The following is a 12,673-nucleotide window of genomic DNA, read 5'->3' as shown; positions in this document are numbered from 1 at the left end:
TTACCTCTTCATTCACCTGAGGAAGGAGCAGTGCTCTGAAAGTTAGTGATTCGAAACAAACCTGTTGGACTTTAACCTGGTGTTGTAAGACTCCTTACTGTGCTCACCCCAGTCCAACGCCGACATCTCCACATCATCTTTGGACTGTGGGAGGAAACTGGAGCACCCGGAGGAAATCACGCAGATACTGGGAGTAAGTGCAAACTCCACACAGTCACCCAGGTCCAGAATTGAATTGCTAACCACTGTGCCACCGTGCAGCACTTGACTGTGACACTGGAAGTGTTGGTCTGGATATCTGATTTAGATATTAATACTTGGTATGATTTTTGCTACTATTGTTCAATAAGATCTTCCTTACCTCCAAGCCTCATAAGAAAAAAACTCATGGCATGATCTTACCACCATAGTCCCTGTTGTAATGGCAGGACCACTTTTTGGATTTGAAGCCTGGTTCTCCACACAATATACACACAGTAGTTTTTCTTTTTACCTGATCAAACCAATTAGTAGCCCACCTCTCAGCCTTCTGACCAATTGGGGGAGGGGAGGGGTATTGACCCGTTTATTCTGTGAAATTCAGGATTTCCAATTAAAAAGTCCACAATATGTTCTGGGTGCAGTAACGACAGGGATGAAGAGAATGCCTGGGAAGGCTGCTCCTGGATCTCTCGCTCCTATTGGGATGCCCAGCTGCACAGTCTGAGAGAATACAGTAAAATAAGAATTCCCAAGGGCAGGAAGAAGAGGATAACCTTTCTAACCAAACAGCGTGTGTGGAATTGGCCGAAGGAGTGAGCACCAGGAGTGTGTTCCCTCCAACCTGGAGACAGTGCTAAGAGGCTCCAGGACCTCAGAAGGCTGGGAAAGTTGAGTGTCATTACCTCACATTCTGACTTACCCAGCATTCTCCTGCACAGCGCTTCTCAGCAAAACACACTTGAAGCTCCACTCATTTATTTCTCTCCAGGCACAGTTGGAGCTCCATTAGCTGCTCCATGCCATGACGAAAGCTGGCAGGAGAGATGTGCAACTGAAAGTGAGTGAGGTGCCTTCCAAGAAATTGACAATCGCCTGACAACTGGTGATTGTACACTCTGAGAGAAGAAGTGCTTTGACCAGCAGGGTCTCAATGGACACGGCTTCAGCATAACTGATCAAATGCCAGGCTTGGCAGTTTCACTGAAAAATCTCTTCCTGCTATTCTCTCATCTCAACAATCCTGGCAAGATGCTGACAGCTCTAGAAACAAATTCCTTAACTGGGAAATCCAGGATTTAGTGCGAAAGCACCTCACGATTGTCTTTGTAACAACCTCAGGACAAGTCTTAATTACTTACCCGATAGATCCAAGGTTGTTCTAGCTATTATTCATCAAATGTGGCTGTCGCTGGCAAGACCAGCCTTTGTTGACCATCCCTAATTTCCCTTGAACTGAGTGGCTCACTGTGCCATTTTAAGGGTCTACCACATTACCGTAGGTCTGGAGTCACGTATTAGCAAAATAAAGTAAAGATGGCAGGTTTCCTCTCCTAAAGGGTGTTTGTGAACAAGATGAGTTTTCATCATAGTCGATGTTAGTTTCATGGTCACTATTATGGAGGCTAGCTCCCAATTCCAGATTTTTGAATTTAATTAATTTCAATTCCAACAACCGATGTCCCCAGAACATTAGCCTGGGCCTCTGGTTTATTGGTCTAGTGACATTACCATGACATGACCATCTCCCTGTTACTCTGGGAAAACCCAGAAATGGGTGAGATCATGTCATGATCTTTACCTAATGTCAGTTTGCAGGAATTTCTATCGTGTTGACCCCAAAGTTGCTTCTAATGGCCAAGGAAAATTCTGCCCTGTGTTTTAATGAATTTGCTCATTTGCAACTCCAATGAAACTATTTTTCTAATTGTCAAGATAGTCTACAACCCACTCCAATGAAGGATTTGGTTCATGGAATAACTGATTATGTTAGCTGTGTTGATACCTATAAAATCTGTTGCAATGACATACATTCATTTCTTATGATCCATCATAACCAATTACAGGTGAGTAATTCTTAAAATCTGAACCTTGCTTCAGAAAAACTGTGGTAAGCTATACACAGCGTGCGTACCAGAAAGTGGTGGCATTTCCACAGTGCGATAATGCCAAGAGCTCTTCAGTATATAAATAGTGTGCATGAGGCCTTCATAATTTCATCCCAGATACTATAAATACAGTCGAAATTAGAGGATCTAAGCAGCAATTCTTGCCCAGTTATTTGTCAAATTACTGTTGAAGGAAAAACCTTGCCTCATTATACATCTCATGATCAACAATCTCCTCCTGTCTGATACGTATCAGCTTCACAGCTTACAAAATATTTAATTTATTATCTGAATATTGGTATTTGACTTGTCTTTATTCCAGTCAAGCTTTGTTGCTGTAACATACAAGGCGAAATTGTAGATTATACGCAAGTATCTTATTAGTCACCCTTCTTTCTGGTAATAATAGCAGTTTGGAAAATGCTACAATAAAGGAAGTGGCGGTCTATCCTGTGCTTTTAGAGCTTCGAGTCAATGAGTTCTCTTGATTGTGAATGTATCAGGCACGCAGCAAAATGAAGGCCATTTATTTTAATAAGACACAGTTAACATAGGAGGTGCATTATCATAATCATTTACTCAATAGAACTAAACTAAGAATGTTACAAATTATTTTCTTGTAGGGAGTAAGTACTGGGTCTTCAAGGAAGCTACGTTGGAGTTAGGATATCCTCAGAATGTAGTGGAACTCGGAAGCGGAGTGCCTTCTCAGGGTATTGATACAGCAGTGTGGTGGGAAGATGTTGGTAAAACCTACTTCTTCAAAGGAGACAGGTTAGTGCCTCTATCAGTGGTCTGTGCATGATAGATCAAAGTGATTAATATGCTTTTAAATGTTGATCTGGGTGGCTTATCACATATGTGACAGCTTTTAACAAGAGAGTAAAGATGAAGGACCTCCTTGAATACGAGTTTTTTCACACAACTCATTACACAAGTTAATATTTGTAAAATGATACCCAAGCAATGTATTATGCTTTCGAGTTATGTTTATTGAACTCATCATTCAGTGCACAGACTGACCTCTGGTAGAAGCTGAATCCCCGTGGAATTGCACTGTACAAGTGTGTGCAGTTGCTTTAGATATTGTTTGTGCTTGTCAAGCTTCCTCTTGTCAAGCTCTTATGCAATGACTTAAGATACTGGAGAATTCTCAATTGCATCACAGATGCACATCAGTCACTCCCATTGTTGTTTGATTCGGGCTTTACAACATAAAAAATTGCAACTTCCCATCGTCAATGTTAAATATTTTACTTGAAACGCCACCAGCCTATTTTGAGAATGATTTACATTATGTAGATCATTCTAGAGCAGCCCTAGTATGAATTTACCACAATAAATGTTTATAATAGATATTTTCTGTGTTGGTAATTGTTAAACTGACAACAAGAACTACAACTTTGTCTGATGGCTTCATAACTAATATTGGCATAAGGTAAATATGTTAATTGTGTGCAACCTGAATCTTCCATTGTTTGCAAACTTTTAACTGGGCAAAAGAGGATATCAATGTGATGATGTAAATATGAACACTCTTTCAGCCAGAGGCCTCTCTCTGCAGGGGTGTTATTTGAGATATGGATGTGGATGGCAGAGAGGAAGTATGAGGGATGGGACAACAGAGGCTCCACTCCTGTCTTTGGCAGGTACAGGATAGGGTGTGGATAGCGAGCCTGCATGAAGCACCCTCAACCTTGCCGGCTCTATTTCTAGGGAGGGCATTTCAAACACCGTGTGATTTTCATGAAATTGGACTGACGTTTGCAGTAGGCAGGGTTCACGGTTCCTCAGAGGAGTCATGAACCATTGAGGGACTCTTGTCTGGAATTGGGAAACTTTTGGAAGGTAAGATTAAAAGGTGCTTAAGATGGTGTATGATAAAAATGTTTATGTATTTAAGTATCAGTTTAAGATTTCTGTGTGACTTTACGTATGTTTTCAATGCAATGATTATTCATAGAGCTCTATCCTTAAAAGGAAGGAGACAGTAAATTGACAGGAGCTATATAAGAGCTCAGGTGCATAAAAGTCCATTCTCCAATGGATGAAGCCTTCTTCTGCATTCTACAAGACAGAGAATCAATTATGAATGCATGTTTTTTACATTGATTTAATGTCCTGCATCTCAGCCTTTGAAGCATTCTTCCAGTATCCATTAGGTATAGAACGAAAGAGGCAAAAAACTCAAATCTTTGAAATGCTCATGAATAAAAAAAATAATAATCAGGCATTTTCTTTGAAAACAATTGCCTCTCTTAAATTCTCATAAAACTGTCAATCAAATACAGTCCATTAATATTGCCCAAATAAACACACCAACATTGAAAATGTTGACTTCCCATGTCGGAGCAACATCGTGGGCCAAAGGGCCTGTACTGCGCCGTATCGTTCTATGTTCTATGAAAATCCATTTCAAAGAAAGAAAGTTATTACAATCCCATAAAACTGTCAGTCAAACAAAACAAGATGCCTTCTTTGTAGCCATGTAAAGAACCCCCAAACCGACTAAATCCATTAGCCATTCTTGGAATGCAGACAAGTATTCATATTGAGGCTATGTGGAAAACGGGGGCTGGATTCTCCGTCCTGCCGTGTCAGATTTCGGGTTCAGCACACTTACGGGATGCTCCGTTTCGCCGGCTGGTCAATAGGATTTCCCATGGTGGGGCAGTCCCACGCCGTCGGGTAACCCCCGGGCTGCCGGCAAAACGGAGTATCCCAACGGTGGAGAATTCAGCCCCGATGTCTGACCAGCTCTTTAGCCTGCTTCTGTTGATATAGTTGCCTGCTGGCACTTAGTTTCTGACCGCTGACGGCCCCATCATTTGTGCAGGAGCTACCATTTGAAAAATTCTCACAATGTTGTTATAAAGTGTTAATGAAGTCTTGACAAACTTCCCTATAAAGTCTCCCAATGTAGCCTTCACAGTTCCAACAAGTGAACAGGACATGGCGAGTACTTCTTTAAGTAACACTTGCAATCCACATCAATGGCTTGTTTGTTCCCAAACAGCTGGTCACTATTTGCAGTGACATAAAGACAAGCAATCACCACCAAAATAGCTTGTAGCCTCCTCAGTGAATGCCTGAGGGGATTTTAAGTGGCAATCAATGCCGCTAATGTAGTCTTCAACATCTTTACCAAGTTCTTGCCTTCCACTCAACGTGGGTTAAACATGCACTTCAGTTCAACACCTCATCTTGGCTATTCCAGGCGATCTTTTGCACCTGAGCGTTCTGCCAAGCCTTTGGTCACTTGTCCTAATATCGCTTTATGTGGCTTGATGTCAAATTTTGTTTGATCTCGTCACTGCAAAGTGCCTTGGAATGTTTTATTTTGTTAAAAATGCTACACAAGAGCAAGTTGATGGTCTTTTTGCTATTGCCTATTTTTTTTCACTTTTCCCAAGTAAATGGCCAACTTTCTTAATGTTTCCTCATAGCATAAATTCCTGAGGACCAGAATCATTTGCTTGTTCTTCCATGCCTTCTCAATGTCATCATATCCTTGCTTTGATCAGGTGACCTGAACTGAACATGGAACGCAAATTGCAGCCTGAACAAACCATATGCAACAAGAATATAACCTTGTTTTTAATTTGTGCTTTGTCCATCTACCAATGAAATTCCATTCTTTATTTGCCTTTTTTATGTACAGGCTGATCTGATCACAAACAGAGAGGCAGGCAGGAGGCAAATTGGCTATTTCACACTGTTGAATTGCTGTAGTGGATATGATGGAGACCCCTACCACTACCCCTTTGGCAACTACTTCACAGAATAAATTTTAAATCAATAAAATACACTCAGGCCAGGAATTTCCCCACAGCTGCTCTTTTTTTTTTTAATAATATTTTATTGAAAATTTTTGGTCAACCAACACAGTACATTGTGCATCCTTTACACAACATTGTAACAATACAGATAATAATGACCTTTTTTAAATTTAAACAAAAACAACAACAAATAAATAAATATTAAATAACAAAAAATAAAAACTAGCCCTAATTGGCAACTGCCTTGTCTCAGGCCACACCCCCCCCCCCATCCCCCCCCCATCCCTCCCCCCCCCCCAAGTCCTGGGCTGCTGCTGCTGCCTTCTTTGTTCTCCCCTATCTATCTTTCCGCAAGATATTCGACGAACGGTTGCCACCGCCTAGTAAACCCTTGAGCCGACCCCCTTAGGACGAACTTAATCCGCTCTAACTTTATGAACCCCGCCATATCATTTATCCAGGCCTCCACCCCCGGGGGCTTGGCTTCTTTCCACATTAGCAATATTCTGCGCCGGGCTACTAGGGACGCAAAGGCCAAAACATCGGCCTCTTTCGCCTCCTGCACTCCCGGCTCTTGTGCAACCCCAAATATAGCCAACCCCCAGCTTGGTTCGACCCGGACTCCTACTACTTTCGAAAGCACCTTTGTCACCCCCATCCAAAACCCCTGTAGTGCCGGGCATGACCAAAACATATGGGTATGATTCGCTGGGCTTCTCGAGCACCTCGCACACCTATCCTCCACCCCAAAAAATTTACTGAGCCGTGTTCCAGTCATATGTGCCCTGTGTAATACCTTAAACTGAATCAGGCTTAGCCTGGCGCACGAGGACGACGAGTTTACCCTGTTTAGGGCATCTGCCCACATCCCCTCCTCAATCTCCTCCCCTAGCTCTTCTTCCCATTTCCCTTTTAGTTCGTCCATCATAGTCTCCCCTTCGTCTCTCATTTCCCTATATATATCCGACACCTTACCGTCCCCCACCCATTTCTTTGAGATCACTCTGTCCTGCACCTCTTGTGTCGGGAGCTGCGGGAATTCCCTCACCTGCTGCCTCGCAAAAGCCCTCAATTGCATGTACCTGAATGCATTCCCTTGGGGCAACCCATATTTCTCGGTCAGCGCTCCCAGACTCGCAAACTTCCCATCCACAAATAGATCTTTCAATTGCGTTATACCTGCTCTTTGCCACATTCCATATCCCCCATCCATTCCCCCCGGGGCAAACCTATGGTTGTTTCTTATCGGGGACCCCCCCAGTGCTCCGGTCTTTCCCCTATGTCGTCTCCACTGTCCCCAAATCTTCAGTGTAGCTACCACCACCGGACTCGTGGTATAGTTCCTTGGTGAGAACGGCAATGGGGCTGTCACCATAGCCTGCAGGCTGGTCCCCCTACAGGACGCCCTCTCTAATCTCTTCCACGCCGCTCCTTCCTCCTCTCCCATCCACTTACTCACCATTGAAATATTAGCGGCCCAATAATACTCACTTAGGCTCGGTAGTGCCAGCCCCCCCCTATCCCTACTACGCTGTAAGAATCCCTTCCTCACTCTCGGAGTCTTCCCGGCCCAAACAAAACCCATAATACTCTTTTCTATCCTTTTGAAAAAAGCCTTCGTGATCACCACCGGGAGACACTGAAACACAAAAAGGAATCTCGGGAGGACCACCATCTTAACTGCCTGCACCCTCCCTGCCATTGACAATGCTACCATGTCCCATCTCTTGAAATCTTCCTCCATCTGTTCCACCAACCGCGTCAAATTTAGCCTGTGCAATGTGCCCCAATTCTTAGCTATCTGGATCCCCAGGTAACGAAAGTCTCTTGTTACCTTCCTCAACGGTAGGTCTTCTATTTCTCTACTCTGCTCCCCTGGATGCACCACAAACAGCTCACTCTTTCCCATATTCAATTTATACCCTGAAAAATCCCCAAACTCCCCAAGTATCCGCATTATTTCTGGCATCCCCTCCGCTGGATCCACCACATATAGTAGCAGATCATCCGCATATAAAGATACCCGGTGTTCTTCTCCTCCCCTAAGTATTCCCCTCCATCCCTTGGAACCTCTCAGCGCTATCGCCAGGGGTTCAATCGCCAGTGCAAACAGTAATGGGGACAGAGGACATCCCTGCCTTGTCCCTCTATGGAGCCGAAAATATGCCGATCCCCGTCCATTCGTGACCACACTCGCCACTGGGGCCCTATACAACATCTGCACCCATCTAACATACCCCTCTCCGAACCCAAATCTCCTCAACACCTCCCACAAATAATCCCACTCCACTCTATCAAATGCTTTCTCGGCATCCATCGCCACTACTATCTCCGTTTGACCCTCTGGTGGGGCCATCATCATTACCCCTAACAACCTCCGTATGTTCGTGTTCAGCTGTCTCCCCTTCACAAACCCAGTTTGGTCCTCATGAACCACCCCCGGGACACATTCCTCTATTCTCATTGCCATTACCTTGGCCAAGACCTTGGCATCTACATTGAGGAGGGAGATTGGTCTGTAGGACCCGCATTGTAGCGGATCCTTTTCCTTCTTTAAAAGAAGCGATATCGTTGCTTCTGATATAGTCGGGGGCAGTTGTCCCCTTTCCTTTGCCTCGTTGAAGGTCCTCGTCAGTAGCGGGGCGAGCAAGTCCAAATATTTTCTGTAAAATTCCACTGGGAATCCGTCCGGTCCCGGGGCCTTTCCCGTCTGCATGTTCCTAATTCCTTTCACCACTTCTTCTACCGTGATCTGTGCTCCCAATCCCATCCTTTCCTGCTCTTCCACCTTGGGAATTTCCAGCCGATCCAAAAACTCCATCATTCTCTCCCTCCCATCCGGGGGTTGAGCTTCATACAATTTTTTATAAAATGTCTTAAACACTTCATTCACTCTCTCCGCTCCCCGCTCCGTCTCTCCATCTTCGTCTCTCACCCCCCCTATTTCCCTCGCTGCTCCCCTTTTCCTCAATTGGTGTGCCAGCAATCTGCTCGCCTTCTCTCCATATTCATACTGTACACCCTGCGCCTTCCTCCATTGTGCCTCTGCAGTGCCTGTGGTCAGCAAGTCAAATTCCACATGCAGCCTTTGCCTTTCCCTATACAGTCCCTCCTCCGGTGCTTCCGCATACTGTCTGTCCACCCTCAAAAGTTCTTGCAACAACCGCTCCCGTTCCTTACTCTCCTGCTTCCCTTTATGTGTCCTTATTGATATCAGCTCCCCCCTAACCACCGCCTTCAACGCCTCCCAGACCACTCCCACCTGAACCTCCCCATTGTCATTGAGTTCCAAGTACTTTTCAATGCATCCCCTCACCCTTAAGCACACCCCCTCATCCGCCATTAGTCCCATATCCATTCTCCAGGGTGGACGCCCTCTTGTTTCCTCCCCTATCTCCAAGTCTACCCAGTGTGGGGCATGATCCGAAATGGCTATAGCCGTATATTCCGTTCCCCTCACCCTCGGGATCAATGCCCTACCCAACACAAAAAAGTCTATGCGTGAATAGACTTTATGGACATAGGAGAAAAACGAGAACTCCTTACTCCTAGGTCTACTGAATCTCCACGGGTCCACCCCTCCCATCTGCTCCATAAAATCCTTAAGCACCTTGGCTGCTGCCGGCCTCCTACCAGTCCTGGACTTCGACCTATCCAGCCTTGGTTCCAACACCGTGTTAAAGTCTCCCCCCATTATCAGCTTTCCGGTCTCTAGGTCTGGGATGCGTCCTAGCATTCGCCTCATAAAATTGGCATCGTCCCAATTCGGGGCATACACGTTTACCAACACCACCATCTCTCCCTGTAATTTGCCACTCACCATCACGTATCTGCCCCCGTTATCCGCCACTATAGTCTTTGCCTCGAACATTACCCGCTTCCCCACTAATATAGCCACCCCCCTGTTTTTCGCATCCAGCCCCGAATGGAACACCTGCCCTACCCATCCTTTGCGCAACCTAACCTGATCTATCAGTTTCAGGTGCGTTTCCTGTAACATGACCACATCTGCTTTAAGTTTCTTAAGGTGTACGAGTACTCGTGCCCTCTTTATCGGCCCGTTAAGCCCCCTCACGTTCCACGTGATCAGCCGAGTTGGGGGGCTTCCCACCACCCCCCCCCCCCCCCCCCCCCCCCTTGCCGGTTAGCCATCATCTTTTTCCAGCTTCTCGCCCAGTTCCCACGCGGCTGTATTTCTCCCAGACGGTGCCCCCCCGCCCATCCTTTCCCGCACCCACTCCCCCCTTTCCCCAGCAGCAGCAACCCAGTAATTCCCCCCTCCCCCCCCCCCCGCTAGACCCCCCGCTAGCGTAATTACTCCCCCCATGTTGCTCCCAGAAGTCAGCAAACTCTGGCTGACCTCGGCTTCCCCCAATGATCACGGCTCGCCCCGTGCGGCGCCCCCTCCTTCCTGCTTCTCTATTCCCGCCATAATTATCATAGCGCGGGAACCAAGCCCGCGCCTCTCCCTCGGCCCCGCCTCCCATGGCCAACGCCCCATCTCCTCTCCCTCCCCACCTCCCCCCATCACCACCTGTGGGAGAAAGAAAAGTTACCATACCGCAGGATTAATCATACAATCCCTCTTCGCCCCCGCCCCCCCCCCCACTCGTCCCACCACTTTGTCCAAACGTTCATTTTCATAGTCCAATCATTCCAATTTTTCTTCTACAATAAAAGTCCACGCTTCATCCGCCGTCTCAAAGTAGTGGTGCCTCCCTTGATATGTGACCCACAGTCTTGCCGGTTGCAGCATTCCAAACTTTATCTTTTTTTTGTGAAGTACCGCTTTGGCCCGATTAAAGCTCGCCCTCCTTCTCGCCACCTCCGCACTCCAATCTTGATAGACGCGGATCACCGCGTTCTCCCATTTACTACACCGAGTTTTCTTCGCCCATCTAAGGACCATTTCTCTATCCTTAAAACGGAGAAATCTCACCACTATGGCTCTGGGAGCTTCTCCTGCTCTCGGTCCTCGCACCATAACTCGGTATGCTCCCTCCACCTCCAACGGACCCGTCGGGGCCTCCACTCCCATTAGCGAGTGCAGCATCGTGCTCACATATGCCCCGACGTCCGCCCCCTCCACACCTTCAGGAAGGCCAAGAATCCTCAAGTTGTTCCTCCTTGCGTTATTTTCCAGTGCCTCCAACCTCTCCACAGATCGTTTCTGGTGTGCCTCCTGTATCTCCGACTTCACCACCAGGCCCTGTATGTCGTTTTCATTCTCTGCTGCTTTCGCCTTCACGACCCGAAGCTCCTGCTCCTGGGTCTTTTGTTCCTCTTTCAGCCCTTCAATCGCCTGTAATATCGGGGCCAACAACTCTTTCTTCATTTCCTTTTTTATCTCCTCCACGCAGCGTTTCAAAAACTCTTGTTGTTCAGGGCCCCATATGAAACTGCCACCTTCCGACGCCATCTTGGTTTCTGCTTGCCTTCCTTGCCGTTGTTCCAAAGGATCCGCTGCAATCCGGCCACTTTCCTCTCCTTTTTCCATCCGTGTCCAGGGGGAACACCCTTCTGGTTTACCGCACGGTGTTTTCAGCCGTTAAAATTGCCGTTGGGGCTCCTATCAAGAGCCCAAAAGTCCGTTTCACAGGGAGCTGCCGAAACGTGCGACTCAGCTGGTCATCGCCGCACCCGGAAGTCCCCCACAGCTGCTCTTGTTTGAATTCTTCTTATCAGCAAGTCAACTGGAAAGACGATTCAGTCCATGGCTTAACGTGTTTGATAAAATGATCAACATGGGAAATTTTAGCTTGAGAATGTTAATTTATTCTGGAATGTACAGATGTTACTTCAGAATTCTTCAGACCCTGAGTGTACAAAATGACACCATGGGCGAAATTCTCCCCCAACGGCGCGATGTCCGCCGACTGGCGCCAAAGACGGCGCCAATCAGACGGGCATCGCGCCGGCCCAAAGGTGCGGAATGCTCCACATCTTTGGCGGCCTAGCCCCAACATTGAGGGGCTAGGCCGACGCCGGAGGGATTTCCGCCCCGCCAGCTGGCGGAAATGGCGTTTGTTTCCCCCCAGCTGGCGCGGAAATGCGGCGCATGCGCGGGAGCATCAGCGGCTGCTGACAGTTTCCCGGCGCATGCGCGGGAGCGTCAGCGGCCGCTGCAAGTTTCCCGCGCATGCGCAGTGGGGAGAGTCTCTTCCGCCTCCGCCATGGTGGAGGCCGTAGCGGAGGCGGAAGGGAAAGAGTGCCCCCACGGCACAGGCCCGCCCGCGGATCGGTGGGCCCCGATCGCGGGCCAGGCCGCCGTGGGGGCACCCCCTGGGGTCAGATCTCCCCACGCCCCCCCCAGGACCCTGGAGCCCGCCCACGCCGCCTGGTCCCGCCGGTAAATACCAGGTTTGATTTACGCCGGCGGGACAGGCAATTTCTGGGGACTTCGGCCCATCCGGGCCGGAGAATTGAACGGGGGGTCCCGCCAACCGGCGCGGCCCGATTCCCGCCCCCGCCCAATCTCCGGTACCGCCGGCTTCGGCGGGGGCGGGATTCACGGCGGCCAACGGCCATTCTCCGACCCGGCAGGGGTTCGGAGAATGACGCCCCATGCCACTGTGGTTTTATACTTTTTGTATAAACCTTTTTGTCACATCGGTTTCACAATGAAAATCAATATTCAGGGGAGGCAAAAGCTCTGGATTATTGCTTTGTTATGTTGTTTTAGTATTGATTGTTTTGTGCTAATCAGACGATCATTACAGATAAATAGTTAAAAATCGAATAAATGGAAAAGCAGAAAAAGGAGAATCAGATCAGTAGAACTACGGAAAATACTCAAAGAAGGATGTA

General features: G+C 47.5%; 1 protein-coding gene across 4 annotated transcripts in view; it reads left to right on the top strand.

Annotated features, from left to right (window-relative positions):
* LOC140385628 (matrix metalloproteinase-16-like) overlaps window positions 1-12,673 on the top strand; it is a 374,928-nt gene that overhangs the window by 347,803 nt on the left and 14,452 nt on the right. For all 4 annotated transcript variants that reach the window (XM_072467962.1, XM_072467961.1, XM_072467964.1 and 1 more), the window contains one exon: window positions 2,711-2,861. In XM_072467962.1, the coding sequence (XP_072324063.1) occupies window positions 2,711-2,861 (151 nt within the window). The remainder of the gene's footprint in view (window positions 1-2,710; window positions 2,862-12,673) is intronic.

Source organism: Scyliorhinus torazame, chromosome 11 (assembly GCF_047496885.1).
Source record: "Scyliorhinus torazame isolate Kashiwa2021f chromosome 11, sScyTor2.1, whole genome shotgun sequence".
Classification (NCBI taxonomy): domain Eukaryota; kingdom Metazoa; phylum Chordata; class Chondrichthyes; order Carcharhiniformes; family Scyliorhinidae; genus Scyliorhinus; species Scyliorhinus torazame.
Note: the sequence above shows the minus strand (reverse complement) of the source record. Positions and strands in the feature narration are given on the sequence as shown.